The 27908-nt window shown below is 35.4% G+C and overlaps 1 protein-coding gene across 1 annotated transcript in view; it reads left to right on the top strand.

Moving 5' to 3' along the window:
* The window catches only part of ZCCHC4 (zinc finger CCHC-type containing 4), a 66682-nt gene extending 42498 nt beyond the window's left edge, over nucleotides 1–24184 (top strand). The window contains 13 exon segments of the mRNA XM_043973175.1: nucleotides 11484–11501; nucleotides 11503–11557; nucleotides 11560–11608; nucleotides 11863–11905; nucleotides 11907–11939; nucleotides 13048–13060; nucleotides 13063–13102; nucleotides 15055–15127; nucleotides 15129–15154; nucleotides 15156–15200; nucleotides 23796–23812; nucleotides 23815–23841; nucleotides 23844–24184. Of these exon segments, the coding sequence (XP_043829110.1) occupies nucleotides 11484–11501; nucleotides 11503–11557; nucleotides 11560–11608; nucleotides 11863–11905; nucleotides 11907–11939; nucleotides 13048–13060; nucleotides 13063–13102; nucleotides 15055–15127; nucleotides 15129–15154; nucleotides 15156–15200; nucleotides 23796–23812; nucleotides 23815–23841; nucleotides 23844–23929 (525 nt within the window). The 3' untranslated portion in view covers nucleotides 23930–24184.
* The last annotated feature ends 3724 nt before the right edge of the window (nucleotides 24185–27908 follow it).

Raw genomic sequence — 27908 nt, 5'->3', positions numbered from 1 at the left:
CATTAAGATTGGTATGAATGAAAAATGCAAAGAAATTTAGAAATCTCTTTATGAAATAATGTAAAACAAACAAACACAAAAGGATCAGAAGAAAGGAAGATACTAACTAGAAACTATATAAAATGTCACACAGTGCATAGAGTGCCGGATCTGGGGTCAGGAGAACTGTAGTACGAATCTGGCTTTGGATATTTACTAGCTCTTTGATCCTGGGCAAGTCACTTAATCTCTCTCAGACATAATAGCTCTTACTTGCCCAGGTTATTGTGAGGATAAAATGAGATAATATAAAGAGCTTTTCAATCCTTAGAGCCAAACGCCAGGTATTATAGTTATTCTTTTAAAAAAAAGGACATTGTCTTGTTGGGAATATTAAAGAGAGTCACTGAAAATTTATAATATTTTACACTTTGAAATTAATTAATTTAAAGGTAAATAGTTATTAAGGAAATTTAGATAATTATATTTATGTATATTATTAAGTTTTTAATAAAACATTTAGTTAAAAAAATTGTCCAAAGGGCAGTTGTAGCTTACTGAAAGCACTGCAGTTTTCCAAATGTAATCCAGCTTCCCTCTGTCCTCTTCAATTCTTATGGTAAAAAGGGTATAAATTTAGGGGACATGTAAATTACAATCATGTAAAGAATGAGTTAGTTTAATTTGACATAAGTAATAGAATCATAAACCATGTTGTTATAAATTTAAAATGATTGATAGAAGTAGAAGGCCTCTAAAAAAATAACATTTCTGTGAACTTTGGGAAGTTTTACATTTTAATTTAATTATTTTTATTCTGAATTTAACAAGCACCAAAAAAAAAAAAATACCCCAAAACAAAAAAAAACGGACAACTCCATCTACATAGTAGAACTGAAAAAGAGTGTTTGTAAATGAAACTGCAGATCTCTGTTATTTGTAACATCTTTTTTTTTTTAAATAAAGTATACAACCTGTAGCTTTTAAAGCTGTCCTGTTTGGCTCTAATTCTTTTTGCTCAGTATTTTAAAAAAAAGTCTCAATGACCTTTTTTTTTCTTTCTGTTTTTTCTTCCTTTCTTCCTTACCTCTCTCTTTCTCTCTGTCTCTCTGCTACCCAATCACTACTCAAAACAAAGCTCTTGTAAAAAGTACTTACAGACAAGAAAAACAAGTCTCACTTTGGCCATATCTGAAACCGTCTTATTCTGTATCTTGAAATCATCGCCCACCTTTCTGTTAAGAGGTGGGTAGCATGCTTCATCATCAGTGCTTTGGAATCATAGTTTGATCAAAGTTCTTAAGACCTTCGGCTTATTTGTCTGTACAATGTTGTTGTTATTTTATAAATTATTTTCCTTATTATGTTCACCTCCTAGATTCATTTTTTTTTTTTTAGTGAGGCAGTTGGGGTTAAGTGACTTGTCCAGGGTCACACAGCTAGTAAGTGTCAAGTGTCTGAGGCTGGATCTGAACTCAGGTCCTCCTGACTCCAGGGCCAGTGCTCTCTATTCACTGCGCCACATAGCTGCCCCCCAGATTCATTTTTTTAAAAAAATATTTTATTATTTTCCAGTTATATGTAGAAATAGTTTTCAACATTTGTTCATATAAGATTTCCAATTTCAAATTTTTCTCCCTCCCTTCCCCCCTCCCCAAGACAGCAGGTAATCTGATATAGGTTATATATACATAATAACATTAAACATATTTCTGCATTAGTCATGTTATAAGAGAAGAATCAAAGCAAAAAGGGAAAACCTCAAAACAGAAAACCAACAGCACCAAAAACAAAAGAAATAGTATGGTCCAATCAGCATCCATATTCCATAGTTCCTTTTTTTTTTTTCCTGGATTTGGAGAGCCTTTTCCATTATGAGTCCTTTGGAACTTTCTTGTTCCATTGGATTGATGGGAAGAATCTAGTCTATAACAGTTGATCAATACATAATGTTGATGATACTGTGTATAATGTTTTTCTGGTTCTGCTCATCTCACTCATCATCAGTTCATGCAAGTCCTTCCAGGTTTCTCTGAACTCCTCCTGCTCATCATTTCTTACAGCACAATAGAATTCCATTACATTCATATACCACAACTTGTTTAGCCATTCCCCAACTGATGGGCAACCCCTCAATTTCCAATTCCTTGCCACCACAAAAAGAGCAGCTATAAATATTTTTTTACATGTAGGTCCTTTTTCCCTTTTCCATGATCTCTTTGGGAAAAAGACCCAAAAGTGGTATTGCTGAGTCAAAGGGTATGCACAGCTTTATATCCCTTTGGCATAATTCCCAAATTGCTCTCCAGAATAGTGGATCAGTTCACAGCTCCACCAACAATTGCCCAGATTCATTTTTTACAAGTCTTTCCAGGTTTCTCTGAAGATTTTCTCTTTAATTTCTTTTGACGCCATAATATTACATTACATCCATATGGCATAATTTGTTTATTTATCTTTGTTTCCAGTTCTTTGCCACTATTAAAAGAGTTCTGCAAATATTTTTTTACATTTTTTTTTTACTCTTTCTTTGGGTTAAGGGCTTGCAGTAGGGGTCAGAGTCTGATAGCTTAGTAACTTTTTTGGCATAGTTCCAAAATTGTTTTTCCAGAATGGCTGACAATTTATTCATTAGTTTTCCTCTAAGTAATTCTTTGATTATCTTTCCTCGGTCAGTTGTTTTTGAAAATATATCTTTTTTTTTTTTTTCTGTCTTGATATTTCTTATTGTCTCACTGAGTCGTTTCCTGTTTGTCTCATTTCTTGTGTTCAGAGAGTTCAATGTTGGGATAAAGTTTGGGGACTTTTCTTGGACAAAACTCTACTCCCCCTACTCCTGGATGATTGTATAGGCCCTACTTGATCCTGAATTTGTTGGGTAAAATGAGGCTGGGATGTATGCAGGAATTATCTGGTCTTGTCACTTTCTCCTGTGGTTTGGACCCAGGTTGCTGCATTTTGGATTGGGATGGGTCTGCCTGGATCTTGGCTCATGCTGGGGATCCTTGGACACTGCTCTGGCCCCATCTCTTGTTCACCAGGCTGCTTCTAACTTTGCCTTTTACCTGCCTGGCTCATGTCTGCTCAGGGATCCTGTAGAATTCTGGCTATCTTTTGTTTAGTTCTGGACTAGATAGAGAAGTTTTTGGTTTTCTTCATCATTGTTCATTTTAGTGCATTTTTTAGACCTTTTCTGGGATGTTTGTGGAAGATCTGAGAACTTCTAATTCTTAACATGCTGCTGTCATTCCGTAATCCTCTAGCGTAATACTTTGAGATCCTTTGAAGACCTTAAAAGTCTAAGGTATTATAGAAAGAGAGAGGGTAAAACTTTGATTTCAGTAAATCCAATTTGGAGCATATTTCAATAAAAAATATCTGAATAAAGGTAGAATTAAAAATTAAGAGTCAGAGAGATTTCAATGTTTTCATTCTTGAATAGAACTTCATCACATTAATTGGTTCCATTGGGTGAAATTTTCTTTTTGTAAAAGCCTCTCATCATCACTGTGAGTGAAATGTCAAGGATAATGGAGGAGAAAATGGCCTATCAGCATCACCAGTAGTGATATTCATTTGTAAAATTGTGTCTGCTTCCTGACCTTCCATAGGGGCTCATTTTTGTAGCTCGGCTATGAATATGGGATGTATGTTAGAGGTACATTAATTTTCTGTAGCAGCATGAATTTTACATTCCATATGTTAGGGTTAATTAGTAAAACAACACCACATTTAAAATAATAATTAATCGCAATTAGGTTATGCAAAAACTGTGCAATCAACTACTTTCCAGACACTACATTCTTTGACTCCTTGGGTAATCATAAAGAAATTTCCCTCTTTTTCCCCCTTTCTTCCATCTGCTTTCTTTTCTATGCATAGAACTTGTCATATACCAGGAACTACTATCATTTTAAAATTTCATTTTTCCAATGCTTTCAAAACCTTCTTAGGAAGACCATTTCTTTTTTCTTTTAGATATGTATATGTGGTCAAAACAAGTTAGGGATTTGAGATGAGCTAGTCGAGAGCTATAGGCCTCCTATAAATTTAAATACTTTTAAAAGGAAAATGATTTGGATTTTAAACTTTTTGATTATGTGTATATGTATTCTGAAGTAAAATTCTTTAATTTAGTCAAATATTTTTTGAGAGATAGTTATGTTTTCATTTTCATCTCTAAGAGTTGAAATTAGTTGGCCTTATTTAAAATATATGTTAATCTTTGGATGTTTGTTCAAAAAAAAGGGGAAAATCTGTTCTTGTAATCAGATAGGGGAAAATTGTGATGCTTTAACATCTGTATTAAACTGGTATTGATAGAATCACCATTTCCCCCAAAACCTTTTCATAAAGAGATGAAACATTTTGTAGGATTGGAGGATTTAGTGCTGGTAGAAATCCTAGGGGTGATTTAATCCAAGCTTTTCATTTCAGGGATGGGGAAACTGAGGCTTAGAGAAGATAAACAGCATTTTCTATAGTCATGCACCCAGTGCCTCCAAATCCATTATCATTCCCATTCCATCACATTGTGGATATTACAGGTTTAGTAATTTTTCATTCAGCCATGTAACATGTGGAATCTTGTGCTGTAAAAACGCTGATGGAATGCGAACTACATAGAATAAAGTCCCATAGTTACAAATGGGTTGTTTTCTAAAATTTCGTTTGTAAATCATTTCTTAGAGTACCATAGGACCAATGTTTTGTATGTGTATGTTTATATGTATATTGAGAGTATGGGTATGTGTTTACATATATGTATCACATTTATACATATACAGACACGTGTATAACTATACAGTATGTGTCATGGGTGACATGTGTACACATGTACTGTATATACACATACATGTATCTCTATGTATACACGTTGCAAGGCCTACAAGCAAAAATAGAATGTGGCCTAAAGGTTAGAATTATACTTTTATAGAACGTGACCCTTTTGTTACCCTATTATAGAACGGCCACTGTTTTCCTGTGGAAAATGTATTTCCTGTCGAATCATGGAATGCCAGCAATACATCTCCCTCAGGAACATGGGCTACTAGTTCCAGCCCTTTGACAGTGGTTTCTGTGCCTTTGGACTAGGGCTTGGATAGGAAACAGTGTGGTGGGGAAGTCAAGATTTGGGGGTTAATAGTGGGACGTGTTAGAAAAGCAAGGAAAAGGAGGGACTGTAGGTAATGGTGGGGAAGGGAGTAGTAGTTAAGAGATGTGGTATGGAGGAGCAGATGTAGTCAGTGTTGGATACATTTTCCCTTCTCTCCTTCCCATCTGTAGACATTGATTCGGCCACTGTCCTTCTGGCAGTGTTTGAGGGGAATGAGAAACAGTGGTTGAAATGTGGTTACTTCCTCTTTTTCCCCACTTTGGCCCTAGCATTTCAGATCGTTTTTCTAAATAGCATTGGGTCAACATTAGAAATGAAAGTCACTTTAAATGAACTTTGTCTTTATATTATTTCTTCCTGGATTGTTTTTTTTTTTAATTAATAAAGTATTTTATTTTTTTTCCCATTACAGGTAAAGATAGTTCTCAACTTTGGTTTATACAAGCTTTCCAATTTCATATTTTTCTCCCTCCCTCCCCCCTCCCTAGACAGTAGGTAATCTGATTTAGGTGTTTTTTATATATGTGTGTGTGTGTATATGTATATATATGTATATATGTGTGTGTGTATATATAATATATACATATAGTGTGTATAATGTATATATATGTATATATTATATACACATAATAAACATTAAACATATTTCTGCATTAGTCATGTTATAGAGAAAAATATCAGAGCAATGATGAAAACCCTCAAAATAGAAAAACATCAGCACCAAACCAAAAGAAATAGTATGGTTCATTCAGCATCTACTCCACAGTTCTTTTTTTTTTTTTTTTTTTCCTGGATTTGGAGATCTCTTCTATCATGAGTTCCCTGGAACTCTTCTAGACCATTGCATTGGTGAGAAGAATATAGTCCATCACAGGAGATCAACACTCAATCGTTGATGATACTGTGTACAATAGGTATTCCATTGTATTCATATACCACAACTTGTCCATCCATTTTCCAGTTGATGGCCATCCCCTCAACTTCCAATTCCTTGCCACCACATAAAGAAGCAGCTATAAATATTTTTGTACATGTGGGTCCCTTTCCCTTTCCATGATTTCTTTGGGGCAAAAAGACCCAAAAGGGTATTGCTGGGTCACAGCTTTATAGCCCTTTGAACATAATTCCATATTGCTCTCCAGAATGTGGTTGGATCAGTTCACAGCTCCACCAACAATGCATTAGTGTTCCAATTTTTCCACAGCTTCTCCAACATTTATTATTTTCCTTTTTTTGTCATTTTAGCCAATCTGGTAGGTGTCAGGTGGTACCTCAGAGTTGTTTTAATTTGCATCTCTCTAATCATTAGAGATTTAGCGAATTTTTTCATATGGCAATAGATAGCTTTGGTTTCTTCATCAGAAAACTGCCTGTTCATATCCTTTGACCATTTCTCAATTGGGGAATGACTTGGATCTTAAAATTTGATTTAGTTCCCTATATATTTTAGAGATGATGCCTTTATCAGAAGTACTGGACATAAAAATTGTTTCCCAGATTTCTGCATCCCTTCTAATTTGGATGCATTGCTTCTGTTTGTACAAAAGCTTTTAATTTAATGTAATCAAAAATCATCCATTTTGCATTTTATAATATACTCTATCTCTTGTTTGGTCATAAACTGTTTTCCTTTCCAAAGATCTGATAGGTAGACTATTCCTTTCTCTCCTAATTTACCTATGGTATCACCTCTTATGTCTAAATCGTGTATCCATTTTGACCTTATTTTAGTATAAGGTGTCAGATGTTGGTCTATGCCTAATTTCTGCCATACTATCTTGCAGTTTTCCCAGCAGTTTTTGTCAAATACTGAGTTCCTATCCCAGAAACTGGAGTCTTTGGGTTTATCAAACACTACATTACTAGTGTCATTTACTACTGCGTTTCCTGTGCCTAGCCTATTCCATTGATCCTCCACTCTATTTTTTAGCCAGTACCAGATAGTTTTGATGACTGCCGCTTTATAGTAATGCTCCAGGTTTGGTACAGCTAATCTACCTTCCTGTGAATTTTTTTTCATTATTTCCCTGATATTCTTGATTTTTTGTTTTCCAGATGATTTTGTTATTATTTTTTTCTAGCTCTATAAAATAAGTTTTAGGTAGTCTGACTGGTATGGCACTGAATAAGTAATTTAATTTAGGTAGAATTGTCATTTTTACTATATAGCTCTGCCTATCCTTGAGCAATTGATATCTTTCCAATTATTTAGATCTGATTTGATTTGTGTGAAGAGTGTTTGGTAGTTGTGTTCATAGAGTTCCTGGGTTTGTCTTGGCAAGTAGACTCCCAAGTATTTTATATTATCTACTGTTACTTTAAATAGAATTTCTCTTTCTATCTCCTGCTGCTGGACTTTGTTGGTCATGTATAGAAATGCTGATGATTTATGTGGATTTATTTTATATCCTGCTACTTTGCTAAAGTTGTTAATTGTTTCAAGTAATTTTTGAGTTGATTCTCTAGGATTCTCTAAGTATACCATCATATCATCTGCAAAGAGTGATAGTTTTGTTTCCCTCCTTGGCCTATTCTAATTCCTTTAATTCATTTTTCTTCTCTGATTGCTAAAGCTAACATTTCTAGTACAATATTAAATAATAGGGGTGATAGTGGACATCCCTGTTTCACCTGATCTTATTGGGAAGGCCTCTAATTTATCTCCATTGCATATAATACTTGCTGATGGCTTTAGGTAGATACTGTTTATTATTTTAAGGAAAAGCTCCACCTATTCCCTAAACTCTCTAGTGTTTTTATTAGGAATGGGTGCTGTATTTTTGTCAAGAGCTTTCTCTGCATCTATTGAGATAATCATATGATTTTGGTTGGTTTTCTTATTGATTATGTTAATAGTTTTCCTAATGTTGAACAAGCCCTGCATTCCTGGTATAAATCCCACCTGGTCATAGTGTATTATTCCTGGTGATCACTTGCTGTAATCTCCTTGCTAATATCTTATTAAGATTTTAGCATCAATATTCATTAGGGAAATTAGTCTATAATTTTCTTTCTCTGTTTTTGCTTTGCCTGGTTTTGGTATCACCACCATATTTGTGTCATAAAACGAATTTGGTAGAACTCCTTCACCTATTTTTCCAAATAATTTGTATAATATTGGAATTAATTGTTCTTTAAATGTTTGGTAAAATTCACCTGTAAACCCATCTGGCCCTGGGGATTTTTTCTTAGGGAGTTCATTAATGGCTTGTTCAATTCTTTTTCTAATATGGGTTTATTTAAGGATTTATTTCCTCTTCAGTTAACCTGGGCAGTTTGTATTTTTGTAAATATTCATCCATTTCATTTAGATTGTCAAATTTATTGGCATACAATTGGCAAAATAATTCCTAATTATTGATTTAATTTCCACTTCATTGGTGGTAATATCACCCTTTCATTTTTGATATTGGTAATTTGGTTTTCTTCTTTCTTTTTTTTAATCAAATTAACCAATATTTTATCTATTTTATTTTTTTTCCATAAACCAGCTCTTAGTTTTATTGATTAATTCTATAGTTTTTTTGCTTTCAATCTTATTAATTTCTCCTTTAATTTTCAGGATCCCTAGGTTTAGTATCTAATTGGGAATTTCTAATTTGTTCTTTTTCTAGCTTTTTAGTTGCATGCCAATTCATTAATCTCCTCTTTCTCTTTTTTATTCATGTAAGCATTTAGAGCTATAAATTTCCCCTAAGCACTGCTTTGGCTGCATCCCATAGATTTTGGGTATGTTGTCTCATTATTGTCATTCTCTTGGATATAGTTATTGATTGTTTCTATGATTTGTTGTTTGGCCCATTCATTCTTTAGAATGAAATTATTTCGTTTCAATTGATTTTCATTCTACTTTTCCTTGGCTCTTTCTTACATGTAATTTTTTTTGCATCATGATCTGAGAAGGATGCATTTACTATTTCTGCCTTTCTACATTTGACTATGATGTTTTTGTGCCCTAATACATGGTCAATTTTTGACCTGGATTGTAAATAGCTCCCTTCTTTGTCTACTTCGTGGTTCTTGGTTACTATTTTTATATTACCTTATTATATATCTTTGATATCAAATTAGAGATATTTGACACAAAAATGTTTCACCCTGTTGATAGTTTCTTTCTTAACCTAGTTTGCATTGATTTTGTTTGTGCAAAAGCTTTTCAATTATATGTGAGTGAAATTGTTTTATCATTTGTATTTTCCCCAATTCTTTGTTAAGAAATTCTCCCTGTAGTCATAGTAGTAAAAGGTAGCTGATCTTGTTTTTTTCAGTTTTCTTAGATGTTTTGAGTTTTTGTCACATATGGTTTAAGTTGCTGGTCTGAACCTAATTTCTCCCAAATCACTTTCTCAATTTTCCCAGCAGTTTTTGTTAAGTTGAAAGTTATTCCCAAATAGTTTTATATTCTTGAGTTTGCTGAACATTGAGTTATTGAGTTCATTTGTTTCTGATTCTCACTTTTCTAATTTCCTCTATGGATCTACTTTAAAATTTTTTAAACACTACCAAATCGTTTTGATCATTACTCCTTTATAATATAACTTGATTTTTGAAAGTGCTATTATCCCTCTATTTCTACTCCCCTATTTCCATTGTTTCTCTTGAGATTCTAGAGTTTTTGTTCTTCTGAAATAATTTCACTGTTACTGAATCCTAGCTGTATATAAAGTACCCCTTTGGTAGTTAAGTACAGCACTCAATCTATAATTAAATCTGCACCATATCATCATCACCACCACTACCACCGCCATCATCATCATAGCTAGCATTTAAATAGTGCTTTAATACTTATAAAATGCTTTAAAGAGACACAATTAATATGCTCATTATAGATGAGGAAGCTGAGGCAGACAGAGATTAAGTGACTTATTTACTTTTTCGCAACTAGTAAATGTCTAAGGCTAGATTTGAATCTGGTTCTTCTTTACTCTAAGTCCAGCCTTCTAGCCACTGTTTCCACCTACCTGTCTATGTACAATTCATAATGATTTTTACATACTGAGATAGCTCAAACATAAGTGATACTATTCCTTCAATTATTTGAGTTATTTCTTTAAAGAATATTTTGTATTTTTTTTTACTTAAGGTTCTGGTATACATTGATTGATTCCCAGATATTTTATGCATATTTATAATTATTTGGAATAAAATTTCCCTTTCTTGTATTTCCTCTAGGATTTTGTTATTGCTATATAGCAATCTTGCTATTAATTTTTGTGGACTGATTTTTTATTCTTTTACTTTTTTGAAGCTATTACTGGGTCTTTCTTAATTTCTTTGCTAATGCTTTTTGGGTTTTCTAAATAAACCAACATGTCTGCCAAAGTGTATGCTTTTATTTTATTTATCTTGTTTTATTGATGTTATTAACATTTCTAGAACCAGATCAAATAATAGTGGTGATAGAAGAGGCATCCCTACTTTTCTTCTTTATTTATTGAGAAAGAATTGTGACATGTAAAAATATCAAGAGGTGTAGCTTCTGGATAATTAATCATTTTATTAATCATGCTTGTGTATCATTAATAAAGAGAGTCAGTGACACTCTCAAATGCCAAAGACCCTTCATGGAACCCAATCAAAGCTTTATGTCCTTGGACGAGTAGGTGTTCCTGAGGGTGACAATAAACTCGGATTGGTTAACAAAATGAGAAGAATGAATATTATATTGAGAGGTGGACCCTATTCTTATGAGGGGCTAGGGGACATGATCCTGAATACTCTATCTTGGTCAAAGAGACTTATGCATATCCATATCACCCCACCTAGTGGATTCTAAACAAAAGGGAGAATCTGCTTTTCCCTAGACCTGCCTGAGTAAAACACAATGGGGCCAGCAATTCACCTAACCAAAAATTTCTTTACTTTTGAACAGATCTGAGTTTTCCTTTTCATTATCCAAGCTGTACTTCAAAGGTTGCCTGATTAACTGAGGCTGATTTCTGAATGAGGAAGTAGAAAAGGGGAAAAACCTTAGTCCTAATTTCAATAATTTCATTTTTCTCAGAATCTAGTGCTTTCCTTTTATAAATAATACTAGCTTTGAGTTTTAGATAGATACTTTTTTTTTTTTTTTTTTTTTTAGGCAATGGGGGTTAAGTGACTTGCCCATGGTCACACAGCTAGTAAGTGTCAAGTGTCTGAGGGCCGGATTTGAACTCAGGGTACTCCTGAATCCAGGGCCGGTGCTTTAACTCACTGCGCCATCTAGCTGCCCCAGATAGATACTTTTTATGAAATAGCTCCTTTGTGCTTAATGCCTTTTTTAAAGTTTTTACCATTAATGAGTGTTGTACTTAACTGTTTTTACACTCATTTGTCCATTTCAGCAGCAATGTATGTTCTTTTATTTAAAATAAATGTTTTAATGCATTACATTTTAACTTTCTAGGTAGATTATGATAATCATGGCACTTGACAAACATGGAAAAACAGGTCGAAAACAGACTCCTGTGCGTATTTTCACCATATTCCTCCCAACAAAATAATTCTTCCAGCAGAAGAAGTAGGATACAGGTAAGGGTGCTAAGGGGACTCAAGTTTCCTTGAACCATTGCAATTAAATTACACATTTAAGATATTTTTGGCAGCCTACTCATTGATAATGGATTTATCCTTTTAAACTTAAATTTCTTATGTAATTTCATTTCTCTAAATGAATTTTAGACTACTCATTTGGTATGAATAGTGTTTCATACAGTGCTCTCACACACCCTATAGATATCAAATATTTGTAACTGACTGTCCAAGTTAATTCTGTCTCTTTCTAGGTTTTGTACTGTATGTCAACGTTATGTTTCTTTAGAGAACCAAACACTGTGAGATCTGCAATTCATGTACATCTAAGGTAAGGTATTTCATGGAATTTAAGTGTTTATTTGACATATGTGTATGATATGTAGCTGAAACATGTAAGATTTTATATTTGGTTAGCTGAGAAACTCTTTTTTTGTTATGTATTGTTTGAAGAAGGCAACAGAATTTTACAACATGCCTAATAGCAATGACACCAATTGTAGAACTCATTATAGTACTATATTCAAAGTGGTTGGTAGCTGATGATAATAATGATGATGTCTGTGCTCTAAGTGAAATATTGTTTTCTTTAGGAATTTAGCATGATCTTAAATTGCATCTTAAAAATAACAAGAAAAACAGGATTGTGTAGTAAAGACACAATAAGCACATTGACCCTCTCCAAAATGAATAGTAGTTTATAATACTGGTAGAATACACCTTTAGGAACTTTGAAACTTTCACTTATATAGTTAATATTTAGCTTTTAGTCAGTCATTATATGTTACCAGTATAACATGTACTTCACAAGAATATATATTCTTTAATTGGCTCTGAATTCCAATAACTGAAGTGTGGGGGGGGGGCAGAATAGACTATGGTATATTTAATGTTGTATACATAATATCCTCTCATTTGTTTTTTTTGGGAGGTGGGGTGGGGAAGTGAGGGTTAAGTGACTTGCCCAGGGTCACACAGCTAGTGTCAAGTGTCTGAGGCTGGATTTGAACTCAGGTCGTTCTGATCCAGGGCTGGTGCTTTATCCACTGTGCCACCTAGGTGCCCCCCTCTCATTTTTATTTTTTAAATATAATAGATGTGCTGTCTAGGGGAGGGGGGGGAGGGAGGGGAGGGAGGGAGGGAGAAAAATCTGAAATTGTAAAGCATGTATAAACAAAAATTGAGAACTATCTGTACAGGTAACGGAAAAAATAAAATATCTCATAATGTAAAAAAAAAAAATATAATAGATGTTATTGTTATAATCATACATTGATTAGTCAGCCAACAAGCATTATTTCATTGTAAATACTAGGAAAGTTTAACAATATGGAATAAGAAGACACATTGTATTTTGTAAGATTTATTTTGATTTCCATTTGTTAACTTGGACATATACTAACGAGAATAACATCTTTTTGAAAAAATATTTTTGGTAGGATGGCAGGAGGTGGAACATTGCCTTCTTTGTATAAAATGTGTCAAGCCCTGTAAGTACTGGAGAAAATTTTTTCTTTGAGAGATTATAACTGTATTTAATTTGATATTTACCTAGGATTAATAAAATATTCACTTGAAAAAAATTTAAATTAAGTAAATAAGCTTCCTTTGGTTGTCTCTAGGACGCCGTGAAGGTGGATTTATTTGTTTCTGTGGTCAAGTCTGGTATAATGAGCATTTTAGACTGAGCCCAAGGTAAATCCTTTTTTGAAGTGCATATTAAAATTTTGAAAAATTAGGTTCCAATGTGTATTGATAGTTTTGAATATATTTGGATATGAATATATATTCAAGGCTGCCTTGAGATATTGGAGTCGAATTTTAGTGAAGCCTTTATCTATTTGTGGGGAGTTAGCAACTGAGAGCACAAAAGACCTATTTTGTTACCTCATTACAGTTATCCAGGGAGATGACCCTGGTTTCTGAAAACCTATGCCTTTGGACCCCAGCATTTGGCCGAGTCTGCTTAGCTGGAAACCCTTTCAAGGCAGGCATAGCAACAGATTGCTGTATGAAGACCAATTTAGCTAAGTACCAACAGGCTCATCATTAGAAGGTTAGACAGCAAAGTTGTGCGTTTTTTAGTAACGTTGACCCATGATGAAATTATTAAATGAAAAAAATAGTTTTTTGTCAGTGTAATTATTTATAAGAACTTAAAGGGCTTGATGCAGTGGAAAAGTGTTAAATATGTTGCTTTATTTTGACAATACAGTCGATTTTTTGTATGGTGGGTTGGTAGAAGGGAGAGTAACCCATGACTCATCAGACGAAGTGAAATTCTGGAATGATAACTATCCTCCACTGTTGCTGATTGGCAACGTTTGAAACTTATAGTCTTAGAGATTTTGCTTGACAAACTGAGAAAATTAAATTACTTACATATAATTACATAGCTAGTATAAATTAGAAGCAGGACTTGAACCCAGGTCTTCCTGAATTAAAGACCAGCACTATGCTACTTCTTATTATATTACTTTATAGTAATTTAATAAGTAACTTAATATTAACTTAAAAGTAACTTAGGAGCTTGAAGACCTCTGTTATTTGACATGATTTTGATAAAAACCAAAAATATGGTTTCTTTAATTTTTTAAAAATTCTTTTTACTATTTTCTTTTTTGTTGTGAATTTAACAATTTCAAACATTTCAATATACAAAGAACTAGAAAGAGTATTGTAATAAGGAACTTAACTTCTGTACAGATTTTTATAGATTATAATTGTGACATATGACATAATAAATTATATATAACATATACAAGTATATAACAGGTAGTTTTATATATAACACACGTATAAAATATGTAATTATAATCTCTATGTAATTTATAAGGTAGTAAAAATTGTTCTATATATTTATGTTCCCTTCTTCCTTCCTTTTTGCTTCTGTAACATTAAAAAATGCTTTCACGATGCCATTACATAAGATCTCTCTCACTACCCACTAACCTCTCCCATCAAATACTAGTCTCCCTTTTAACAGATGTTTATTATGTGTGTATGGTGTGTGTACATATGTGTGTGCAGCATGTATGCATATACATATATATATACAACAACACATGAATATACATAAATGTCTGCATGTTTCATCTTCTGCATTTTACAAAGTCAACTGATTATTTTCAGTAGGACATTTGTTTTCATTTCAGTGGTAGTGATATATTTGTATTAGTTAATAGCATTTTAGTATCCCTTGTGACTACTTTGGAGGGAATATTGCTGGCTTGGTTAAGGATACATACAGTACATAGCCATAGAACATGATAAAACCAGTTTATCCACATGGGAGTTTTAATCTATTACCTCAGCACTAATAATAGTTTAAGTAAGTTAATCATGATCTGGTCATCATGTTGCTTATAAGTAAGATACCACACTGTATTAAAATTCAGCAATGTATTAAATTAGAATTGTATTCTAAATCTAATTTTGTTTTGCAGCGCTTGGATTCACTGCAGCATTTGCAAGTACTGTGCACTTCCAAATCATTCGTGTGCGGGTGCTAAAGATGGTTTGCTTTATATGTGGTGAAGCAGATCACACGTACTACATGTCCTAATTTCTCTGCATCTAAAAGAGCTAACAAGTTAGTTGAATTATGTTGTTTACTTGAACTAAAATAACAATGCATACTTTTCGCACGTAATTTTGTAAGAGGATAGCAAAAAATTATTCAGTGGTCAAAGAAACAGACATGTTAAATCAACTATTTTATAATATTTATGAGAAGATGCTAAATATTTTTTCATGTAGTTTTATTATAATCACTACATAGTAGGGAGGGGGAAAATGTGGTTGTGCCTTTGGCAAGCTTAAGAAAAAACTTACAATATATATACTGATTTTTAAAGTAAGTTTATTTTTTATTCTTTCTCTAGTTTTCCTTTTATTTCCCCCCAGCCCCCCACAAAATGCTTCTTCTCGCCCTTCTCTCCAACCCTCCATTTAACAGTAAATATTATAGTAATACCATAAACTGCTTTAGAGCAGCCTGATGAAGTAGATGCTAAGTTGACATCTTAGTTTCTGGGAACATGAACGTTTTAGACCTGAAAGGGACCTTAGATAGAGGTCATGATGTTCACCCTTATGAAAGGTTTCTTGAGATACAACCACAGAGTTGACCTTGTTTGCACACCCTCTGATTATTATTATTATTTTTATTTTTTTAAGTGAGGCAATGGGGGTTAAGTGACTTGCCCAGGGTCACACAGCTAGTAAGTGTCTGAGGCCGGATTTGAACCCAGGTCCTCCTGACTCCAGGGCTGGTGCTTTATCCACTGCGCCACCTGGCTGCCCCGCTCTGATTATTAATGTCCAGCAGGAAGAGGTTTCTCTCTAAATATCTGTGTTTCTTTTGAGGACACCATCATTCTTCCAGACTCCCAGGTGTGTAAGCTCCATTTTATCCTCAACTCCTCATTGTCTTCTGGAAAGTTCTACCTCCATCACATCACTTCTGCCTGTCTGCTTCCCTGTACTACAAGGCCACTGCCTTAGTTCGAGCCCGTCATCACCCCTCTTCTGGCCTTTCAGTGATTCCTGATTGGTCTCCCTTCCTGAAGTCTGTTAGCAATTCAATCTATACTCTATCTGGCTGCCAACATGGTTTTCCTGTGGATTTCTCATTATACATTACTCCTTTCCCAGTCTATAATTCAGCCAAACTGGCCTTATTTCTGTTCCTTTAGCCCGGCCATTCCCCATGCCTGGAAATGCAATCTCATTATCTCTATTTCATAAAAATTCCTCTCATTGCTTCATTGTTCAGCCCAAATACCACTTTTACAAGAAGTCTTTCTTGATCCTTGAACTGCCAGTAAACTACCCGCCCCAACCCCCTTGTATTTATATTGTACTTATTTGTTTTAATTCTGTAATTGTACATATAGTCTCCCCTGATGGAATATAAGGTTTCTTGAGAGCAGGGATTGTTTTTGTTTTTTGTTTTTTTATCTCCAGTGCTTAGCATAGTACCTACCACTTTGGTAGGTTGATTTATTGATTTATGCTCACTAAAGGTCTTCATCATTTTCGCAAAAGAGAATGCATCAGAGTTCAAATCAAAGAGGAATTCCCTGTACATGGTGAAGTCTTCCAGATGCTCCTGGTTTTAGTTGACATTATGTTGATTGTTATCAAATCCCTTTACATTGCTGATCCTCTTCCTTAAATGAAATTCATAATCATCTAAAAGTATTTGGCAAGATTATTTCTAGAGAAGTAGCTATATCTATGTATGTAGATATCTCTTTCTCTAGAGAGATACATCTGTCTATATCTAATTATCTATCAATCTCTTTCAAAGACACTGCAAATGTATAAATGAGTCAGGCCCAGAATTAAACAGAAGGAGGATAATTTTACTAGATTGCCTTTAGGAAATTGCTAAATTCTTTTAATGATCCTCATCTTTTTATTTTAATTTTTTTTGCTGGCAGCGAGGGTTAAGTGACTTGCCCAGGGTCACACAGCTACTGTCAAGTATCTGAGGCCAAATTTGAACTCAGATCCTTCTGAATCCAGGGCTGGTGCTTTATCCATTGCAACCACCTAGGCTGCCCAGTTCCCCATCTTTTTAACATCCATATTCTGATTTTGTTTCATGGCTGTGAGTCATTAAAGTTGAACATCATCCTGAGGGCAGTGGAGAGGTACTTGGTTGGCATGAGCAGTTATGCAATACATCATAAGCAAGAGTTATGAAGAAGAAATAGCATAAAAGATTTCATCAAAGAAATGTACAACCCTAACTGACTGACAGCTTGTATCAGGGTATCAGAAGAACTTAAGAAAGGTTCTCAGAATGTTGGGGGGGCTTCCTATGGCAAATTTATGGGAGGACGGTAAAGAGAGTGCCATGTGATAGACATATACAGATCAGTTGCAATCTGTATCATTCAAAGAACACCTTCATAAGTGACAGCATTGATTCATTGAAGTACTGAAGTATCCTTTATGCTAACCTAGTTCACAGGTTGTTCCAGGGAAACTTCTTTGTATCCCTAAAAGCATTCTATATATGTGAGCTATCTTTCTTTAGTTTCCTTCATCTCCTCCATTAATAGTTCTTACTCCTCACCTTTTTTTTTTTTTTTTTTTTTTGGTGAGCAATTGGGGGTAAAGTCACTTGCCTAGGGTCACACAGCTAGTGATTGTTAGTGTCTGAGGCTGGATTTGAACTCAGGTCCTCCTGAATCCAGGGCTCTATCCACTAGCGCCACCTAGCTGCCCCATCTCACTCATTTTAATGTTTCTTTTGTTAAATTAACACAGAATCATAACTAGAGCTTGAAGGGATCCTTAGAGGTCATCCAGTAGAAGTCCCTCAATTTACATATTAGGAACTGAGACCTGGAGAGATTAAGTAACGTGTTCTTGTCACACAGTCATGATAACTTCAGGATAACTGAACAAAACGACGTTAGAATATTTTTCTTGGACCTCTTTAAGAATAAGATACACATTCTGTTATCTGATAGTTTTAACATAGTCCTGCATGAAGGCTGACTGGTCTGCACTTTTTCCAACTCTGTGATTCTCTAAGCAACAGGATGCCTGAAAATTTACTATATATATATTAACAACAAATTTTCATTCTTTGTTGTGTCTTATAAATCATTCTATTCTCTGAATTTCCTCCCAGGTGGCCTGTTTGATGATAGTACATAGCACTTTAATTGAGGTACATCATTTAGTAACTCAGATTACTCAATTTTATTCATTGCTGGAGATTTCATCATCTCAGTATGATATAAAGAATTAATCCTGTGGGAAGTGATATGCTTGAATAAGTCTAAATAGTACTTTATGTTTTTGTTCTCCCTGAAGATTCCTGCTTATGTTATTGTTCCCAATTAACCCTAAGTATTGCTTTCAGAGTATTTTAATTATAGTGAAATTACAATGCCTTCTTCATAGTAGGAGTTTAATATATGTTTCTTGACTTGAGTTTTAGTGATTTCTAGACTAAAACAGGAAGCGATTGTTTTTGAAACATTTTTAAAAGATTCTGTCATTCTAGCAAGAATTTTCATGCCTTTTTACTATGAACATAACCTTATACTTTTTAAAAAGCAAACACATTTTTACAGCTACTAAGTTCTTTTGTGATGAACTGGAATGAGACTGACTCCCTCTTGTGGTTATCTATCCAATTTTTTAAACTTTACCCCTAAAATCATAGAATGTGAAAGAAATATTGAATATATATTGATTCTTAGGATATGTGGGAAAAAAAGATTAATTATATAAGCTTATTTGTTATCTTTTTTTTCCATAATTATTTCTGAAAAATCTTGTTTTATCACTTGTAAATTTATTGTTTGATGGCCATTTACTAGGCATATTTTTAAAATAAATTTTTTGATCTGCTTTTGGTTTTTTTTTTGTTACCTTGCACATAAATTTTGTATTGAGTTTTTTTTTTTCCAGTGTATCACTGAGTTTGCTAAAACATTACTTTTTTTTTTTTTGCCACATCTTTACTTTTGTTTTTGATGGGCCAATGGCGGTTAAGTGACTTGCCCAGGGTCACACAGCTAGTAAGTGTCAAGTGTCTGAGGCCGGATTTGAACTTAGGTACTCCTGAATCCAGGGCCGGTGTTTTATCCACTGCGCCACCTAAGCCGCCCCCCACATCTTTACTTTTTAATTAGGAAAATTGTCCTATATCTATTTTGTTTAAAAAAAATAAGCAAGACAGTGGTTATATAACTGACATTAAAAACCTTAAAGAGGTTTTTTTTCTCCTGAACTTTACTATGAAATGTAAATATGAGGAAATATAGAGTGGAGTTGTTAAAACTCTGGACACATCAGAATTACAGGTGTCACTAAATGGGTGTGCCAACTATCACTCTAGATAAGCAAATTCTAAAAAAAAAATTGACATACAAGCATTAAAGTGAATCTAATAAGATGAAATTCAAGGAGGATAAATAGGAAGTCTTATACATGGGCATGCACACAAAAACCAAATTACCAAGTACAAGAAGAGTTAGATAGCAGTTTATCTGAAAAAAAATAGAGGGGTTTCAGTGCATGGCAAATTCAATATGAGTCAGCAGTATGATGTGGCAGCCAAAAGACCTAATTGAATCTTAGGCTGAATTTAGGGAGGTATAGCTTCTAGGGACAAAGAGTGATAGGCTTTCTAAACTCTGCTCTTGTCTGTGTTGCATTCATTTCTGGGCATTCCAGTTTAAGAAGGATATTCGTAAACTAGGAGACATCTAGAAGAAGGCAGCTGGGGTGATGAAGGGCATTGAATCCATGCAATATGAGGATTGGCTAAAAGAACTGGACTTTTTTAGCCTGGAAAGAAGACGGAAGGGATGATGAAAGCCGTGTACAAGTACCCAAAGGGCTGTCATGAGGAGGAAGGATCAGACGTGTTCTCTTTAGCTCCAGCAGTCAGAACCAGGAGGAGTGAGTGTAAATTGGGAAGAGGCAGAGTTAGGCTTCATGTGGAGACAGAGCTGCCTGTTGGGAGACATGGTGGGTCCCCTTTCTTGTAGGTCTTCAAGCAGAGACCAGATGTGGCCACCTCAGATGTATGGTCTAGGGGAAGATTCCTTGTGTCAGGGTACGAGATGCCACCAAGGGCTCTTCCCTCTGAAATTCTTGATTCCATGAAATGTAAACCCCAAATAGCCTTGAGAGTTAGCAAACATTGGAACTAGAGCACAGTCAGACAGCATTGTTAAACCACAGTCACTTGGACATAACATTGACCTTTAAAAGTTTAAGGAAAGCTAGTATTTTTAGTAAATGCTGTGGGGTTGGGTTTTGTGTGTGGTTTTTTTAGATCAAATGGTAATACTTTAATACAATGGTATCACCATTAGCCATACACAATGCACCCAAAATCATTTGTTTATGGGAACACACAGCAACAACATGAAAACTGGATGTTAGGCAATTTGACAATGACCTTGGCCCATTCTTCTTTTGAACAGACACATTTCCTATCTCAAACCCCATTCTTTAAATCTTCCCTAACTACCCACTAGCTTCTGGGGAGCATTTATTAAGAAAAGCAATATTTTGGGGGCAGCTAGGTGGCACAGTGGAATAAAGCACCGGCCCTGGATTCAGGAGGACCTGAGTTCAAATGCAGCCCCAGACACTTGACCCTTACTAGCTGTGTGACCCTGGGCAAGTCACTTAACCCTCATTGTCCTGCAGGGAGTGGGGGGAACTAATAAAATCAACTTATAAAGAAAAACAATGTTTTTAATAAATATTGCTATACCAAATACTCATAATTTCTAAACTAAAGGGAATGAAAAGCTCTCAATATAAATGACCTGTTGGAAGAAATTAAAACCACTTGGGAAGACGATGAAGTATAAAACTCTGCTGTCATTCTCTCTGCAAGTCGAAATATCTTGAAGATATTTTCGGTGATCCTGCAGAAGATAAGCTTACGTCCAATACATTTATCCAGTTACAAACCACAATCATTTATCTACCTTTTTGAACATTAAATACAAAAGAACAAAAGTAAGATAGTAACCTGTCATAGGGCTGCCTCTATCGGAACTCCTCAGATAGTGGATGAGGAGAGCAACAATAAGAAAATAATATCTATTGACATATATTTCTTTAAAATTCACAAAACTTTTGGTTGTTGCTATTCATTCATTTCAGTTGTATCTGATTCTTTGTGACCCTTTTGGAGTTTTCTTGGCAAAGATATTGTGGTGAGTTTGCCATTTTCTTCTCTAGTTCATTTTACAGATGAGAAAACCAAGGCAAACAGGGCTAAGTGACTTGCCCGGGGTCACACAGCTAGGAAGTATTGGAGGCCAGTTTTGAACTCAGGTCTTCCTGATTCTAGGCCCAGCATTCTATACACAGTACTACCTAGCTGCCAGAAGTTTTTGACATCTCGTACCTTATTTGAGCTTCCCAACAGACTTATTATGTAGGTACTATATAGTTTTTATCTTATTTTTTACATGAGGAAACCGAGTCTCAAGAGATGAAGTGACTTAACCAATGATACATAGCTAGTAAGTTTCACAAGACATAATTTGAACTAAGGTCTTTTTGACTCCAAGGCCAACACTGTGTACCATGCAGTGGATCCAGTCCATTAACATTTTCCTTCTCTTGATCCTTTATTTTCCATGGCAATGACCAACCCTAAAGGGGAAGAACATGTTTTCAATATTGGAGCACCAAACTCACCATTATTCCACTGCCATGGTTTTTGTTTGCCTCTGTGTGCTTCCAGGAGGCAGAGTATTACGCAAATGAATGGGAGGAGGACTAGCTGTGATTTTTATAGGTACTTGCTAGACATTTTTGTTTATTTTTGCTAGGCATTTTCAGGACATTCATTGTATTCACTAGAATAGAAAATTTTTTGTGGCAGTTAGGTGGTGATGCGGAAAGAACACCATGCTGGGATTGAGTTCAAATCCAGCTTCACTTATTAACCTGTGTAACCTGAGCAAGTCACTTAACCTTGTTTACCTCAGTTCTTCATCTGTAAAATAGCTAGAGAAGGAAATGGCAACGCACTTCAGCATCTTTGCCGAGAAAACCCCAAATGGGATCACCAAGAGTTGTATGTGACTGAAATGACTGAACGACAACAACAGAAGAAAGTGTTTTAGGATAAAAGTTTCTAAGCTTAAAAAGCTTTTGCATGCAGTAAGGTGTTTTTAAAAATCGAGCAGCACAGCAGTAAGAACCCTCTGTATGTTCCTGGAGACCTGTAACAAAGATGACCTGAGCAGAAAACATTGGCTCGGCAGAATGTTTGGGGTTCCCCCTAGCAGTTTATAGCAGTGATCTTCACTGGTATATTCTTGAGGCTCATATTCAGATTTGGGGGATAGGTAGAAGGTCTGTTAATATACATTTAGAATGCAATTCATAAAATTTTGCGTTTGCTTAAAAATTACACTATTAAGAAATCTTAAGTCGTTTTAAAGTAAAAGATGCTATTTCCTTTCTATTTTTTTTTTCATTTTCTCCTTTTTCCTCACTTACCTTCTATCATTGACCTAGACCCTTTCAAACAAAAGCACGTCACTTCTAAGGAAGGATGGAAAAACCACAGTGAGGAGATAAAGGAATCCGATACAGAGTTGAGTTGGAGTAGCTGACAAGCTTGTGAAGTCTTTAAATATACTTGAGTCCTTGATGTAGGTGTTACCACCTTGGACACATCCAGAAAAGGCTTCGCTTTTGCTATCTTGGGACTTGCTGTGTTTTGTGAAAAGTGAATCCAATTCTTTTTATTATAGGATAGCCATGGAAGTGGAACATTGCTCTTAGACTGTGCTAGTGACAAATTCATAAATATACAAGTTTCTTTAGAAATACGATAATAAGCTACAAAGTTCTTTTGTGTTTGTGTGAGATCTTTCTTAGCCACTAATTGGCTCATGTCAGTCCATCAATAAACCTGTATTAATTGCCTACTCTATGCCAGATATAAAAAGAAGCAAAAGACAGTCCCTGCCCTCAAAGGGCTTAACAATCTAATGTCAATTCAGGGAATACTAGAGTGAAGGGGTTCAGTATTCTTTACTGTGGTTTCATATTCTGATAGGGCACGTTTCAAGTTAATTCTTTTTTAGGTCATTGGTATTCATTATTCATTGTTTAAAACTAATGGCAAGCTTCTAGGAGACAGTGACCATGTATTTTATACATTCTGTGTAGCATTTGTCAGAGTTGTTGGATTTAATAAGGAATGGAAAATTAACTAGAGAGCTTATAAAATAGGCCCTTCAATTGTCATCCCCATCTGTTATGCTTTTGCATTTTTTTTCACTCTGCTAACTTCCCAAGTCTTAGTCCTTTTTCAAGAAAATGTAATTCAAGGATTTGAAGATTGAAGTGCTGAGCTGAGCAGTATGGATGTTCAAAATAGTTTTTCATTGGCCTGTCTGTTTAACTCTGTGCTGTTTGTCCTGGGTAGACTGATCTGAATCACTAGTAACCATCTTTCAAAGAAATTTGTTTTCCCAAACAACGTTTTGCTTGCTCAGGCCTCTAACTCCTTGTTATTACTGTTAGAATTTTATGGGCTTATATAGTACAGTAAATTCTTTCAACTCTTGTACTTGCTTATTTGGTTAGCTGGTTAATTGGATGGCAACGTATTTGTAATTCACTGTGCTTTTTCTATAACATAATTTAACACCTTGTTTTGCAGGGCTGTCAGAAAACAGAAGCAAAAAAAAGTAACAAGATGAAAATGGAGACACTAAAGGACAATCTATGAATCATGCAACTGTTACAAGGAAAAAGAAAAAGAAGAAAAGAGGACATCAATATCCTTGCTCTTAAATGTCCAGTGACCTGAGAATAAGATTTACAGCTTAACCTTTGGAGCCATTTTCTGAAAGTGCTATACTGGACTTAAATTCTGTTACTTTGAAAGACGTGCACCTTGAGAAACTTAATATTGTCAGGTAGTGTTCTCTCTAGTATAGGTGTTCTTAATATGAACCCATTTTTAGAATGATGTTTTTAAATGCATAAAACAAAATCCTTAAATTATTTTTAAAAACTGATTATACTTAAATATAGTTATCAGATTTTTTATTTTTAAGTTCACAGATGCCTGGTTAAGAACACTTCAACTAGGAGATAAAGGCTATGGATTCTTCTTTGGTTGGGTTCTCTTGGTCACTTTATTTCCAAAAATCATAGTACTTAAAGCCCCCTTACTTTAGTTGGGCATGATTGATATAGCATTCCTGTACAGAAGAATCTATATACGGATGAATGTGAAAGCCTATAATATTTTGTCCACAATGGCCATTAAAAGTGTAATAATAAAATTTTGAAATAGTGAATGTTGGGTCTTCCCCCCCCTCCCCAAATTTTTGACCCAAAGCATGAAATAATAACAATAACAACAATGCATTTAAAAGCTCACTTGAAAAGTACAATGAGCATATACCATTGTTTTCGGATGGTATCTGTTATGACTCAATATTTTGAATGAGAATTCTAAAAAATGGTAAAGATTGAAGTAGTTATCTTGTTAATATATCATTTTTAAAGCAAAACGGTTTTAGATGTCTGCTATATTGGTACTGAAACACGTCTTCCTTTCAAACTTATACATAATGGTCCCACCAGCTATCTTGCCAAAAGTAGTAGTTAGTAGTACTTATTTGCTTGAGGAGTAGTACAATTTGAGGCATTTTTGTCGTATTTTATAAATAGACCCAGGAGCCCCGGCAGTGCCCATATCTCCTAGACAGCTGGTCAGGCCTCCAGCCCAGCCCTCGGATCCATCATCTAGGGAAGTATCTCCGATGTAGAAAAGGCCATCTATCCCTACCACCCACCCACAGGGATATGCAAAGTAACAAAACCATCCTGATAGGGAGACAGAAGATGGCATATGCCAGGCAAGTCACACCATTGGCACCATCTTGACCACCATCTCACTGTAGACCCTAATAAAGACTTCTCAGGACCTTGAAACTAAGAGCCTTGGGAATAACAACGCTTCTAGCCCCAGTGCCCTCAGCCAAGTTCCTGAGAAGCAGCCCCCTGTGGAGATGCAGCCTGGCAATTGCTTCTGTGGGTGCTGCAGTCACAGCTACTGTCAGTGACATTACTGAAGGCCCAGAAGAGAAGAATCTCACCGTTAAAGGCCTAGGAACTGTCAATGAAATTTAAAAAGAGGCATAGCCATCTTCTTTGCTACTGCACCTTAAGGACTAAGGGACCTTTCCATCTGACTTGCAGTTGAAACCTTCCATATGTGGAGGGTTGTCTCCCCAATTAGAATGTGAACTCTTTGACAGCAGGGACTGTCTGACTTCTATTTATAGCTACACCACTTGGCACAGTACTTTACACATAGTAAGAACTTAATAAATGCATTTATTCATTCATGCCTGAAAAGAAGCCATTTATGATCATGTCCCCCATAGCCCTTGTCTCCCCCTTTCTTCAAGGAACACCAAAAACTTAAAAGGAATGGAAAGGGCAAAGCATGATGAAAATAAAGAAATTGGGTACCTCCCCCCTCCCCCCAGTTACTGTGCATATCAAAGCAACATGCTTCAAGAAGTTTTGATATGATCAAAATAGGTGCTCACTCCAAAGGATTGCCCAGTTCTGCAACTTTTTTTGAGGGCTGCTATAGGTCCACAATTCAACCACTGGCCAGTCTAATGACTAGCCTTAATAAACTTTGCTAGACTAGAGGGACAAACTTAAAACCTTTGCAACTTGGTGAAGGACCCACCAGAATTTGCAACTTATTGACATAGGCTTCAAAAACCTGAAGCCTCTTCCACTGTATGATGTGGTACCAGAATAGAACTCTTTTCAAGAAATATACAACATAACTGCTAAATGGCAATGGAAGAAAATCCAGAGACTTATGGCTGAATGTATCTCTGTTAACAGTTTAAAAAATCATTTTACCTTCCTAGGATTCATTCAAGTTTTCCATACATTTTATTTCCTCAACATTTTATATTCTCATGGAAATTCTGTGAGCTTACTTTAATGGTTATGCCTTTTTGCAATAATAACTCCTTACCATGCCTTCTCATCAGTGGAATTCTTGTCCATTCTCTAAAATGTCCATAGAGGATCTGTCTTTGCATTGGTACATCTTATGTTTCACTTAAAATTTTTTGGCTACCAATGCAGGCTACCCATCAGCATGTTTATTTCTCATTTTCATTCATGAATAGCCCACTTCTTTTGTGGGTTATACATGTCCATGGTATAATAGCTCTACATAGTCAAATCTGTGCTTAAGGAAAATCATAGAGGATGGACTTGAGTGAGAGAAGGCCTGCAGCAGGGAACAGTTAGGAAGCCATTTCAGTAGTCCGTAAAGAAATGATAATATCCTTAAACTAAGGTACTGGCTCTGTTAGTAGAGAGTAGATGCTGGAAATGCTTGTCAGAGGTGAAAACAGCAAGATGTGCTAACTGAATGGATATGTGGATAAATGTAAACTCCTTGAAGCCAGTAATTTTCAATTTCTGTCTTTGTAGCCCCAATGGCTTTTACAGTGCCTGAAATAAAATGTAAATTAAATGCTTACAGCCCCAAGCATTGTGACAAGCCCTGGTGATTGATAAAGAAAAAAAGAACTTCTAAGAAGTACACTTTAATTTGGGGAGGTAACACATATAAAAAGGCAAAAAGCTGCCTGGATCAAAGAGGAGATGGTAGGGATGGTGTTAGAAGGTATAAGAAGATTGGAAAGGTGGGGGATGAGAGGTTTTGATGGGCTTCAAATGCCAGAGGATTTCATATTTGATGCTGAAGTCTTCACTGTGGGACCTTTGGCACATCAACAGGTCAAATGACAGTGGCCAGGAGCCAGAGGTGTGTTAGGGGCAATGCAGGTGGTAAGTCCCAGAGTACTTTAGGATACAGTGTCAGAGAAGGTTGATACAAGTATTTGAAGGGGTTTCACATGGAAATGAGGCAGTTTAAACTTATAAAAACGACAAACATCCTAACAATTAGAGCTGTCCAAAAGCTGAATGGATTGCCTTCCACGGGCTTCTCCCCCCACCCCCCCAGTGCTGGGGAATGTTTAACAACTAGCTTTCGGATATAAATACTTATCTGAAACTTGCTCCTCCTTACTGGAGGTCTTCAAGCAGAGTTGAGGTTCTTGTCAAGGATGGTTTTGGCTAGATAGCTGGGAGGTACCTTATAACTTGAAATTCTATAATTCTGTGAAAATTACACGATTTGGAATTTTTGTTTTGTTTCTCTGGGGTTTTATTTGTTGATTTTTTTTTTTTTTTTACAATTTGGAAATTTTAATCCTAACAACTTTAAATTTGAATGGGGGAGCCGCTAGGTGGCACAGTGCATAAAGCACCGGCCTTGGATTCAGGAGTACCTGAGTTCAAATCCAGCCTCAGACACTTGACACTTACTAGCTGTGTGACCCTGGGCAAGTCACTTTAACCCCCATTGCCCTGCAAAAAAAAAAAATTTGATATGGGGGGGCAACTAGGTGACACAGTGGATAGAGCACCAGCCCTGGAGTCAGGAGGATCTGGTTCAATTAGGCCTCAGACACTTAACACATACTAGCTGTGTGACCCTGGGCAAGTCACTTAACTCCAATTGCTCACAAAAAAAAAAATTGAATGGGGAACATTCTCCAATTGAGAAATGGTCAAAAGATATGAATAGGCAGTTTTCAGATGAAGAAATTAAAGCTGTCTATATAGTCATGAAAAATGTCCTAAATCACTATAATTAGACAAATGCAAATTAAAACAACTCTGAGGTACCACCTCACACCTATCATATTTG

This window comes from Dromiciops gliroides, chromosome 6 (assembly GCF_019393635.1).
Source record: "Dromiciops gliroides isolate mDroGli1 chromosome 6, mDroGli1.pri, whole genome shotgun sequence".
NCBI classification, from domain to species: domain Eukaryota; kingdom Metazoa; phylum Chordata; class Mammalia; order Microbiotheria; family Microbiotheriidae; genus Dromiciops; species Dromiciops gliroides.
The sequence above is the reverse complement of the archived record's forward strand: the minus strand, read 5'-3'. Positions and strand labels throughout refer to the sequence as shown.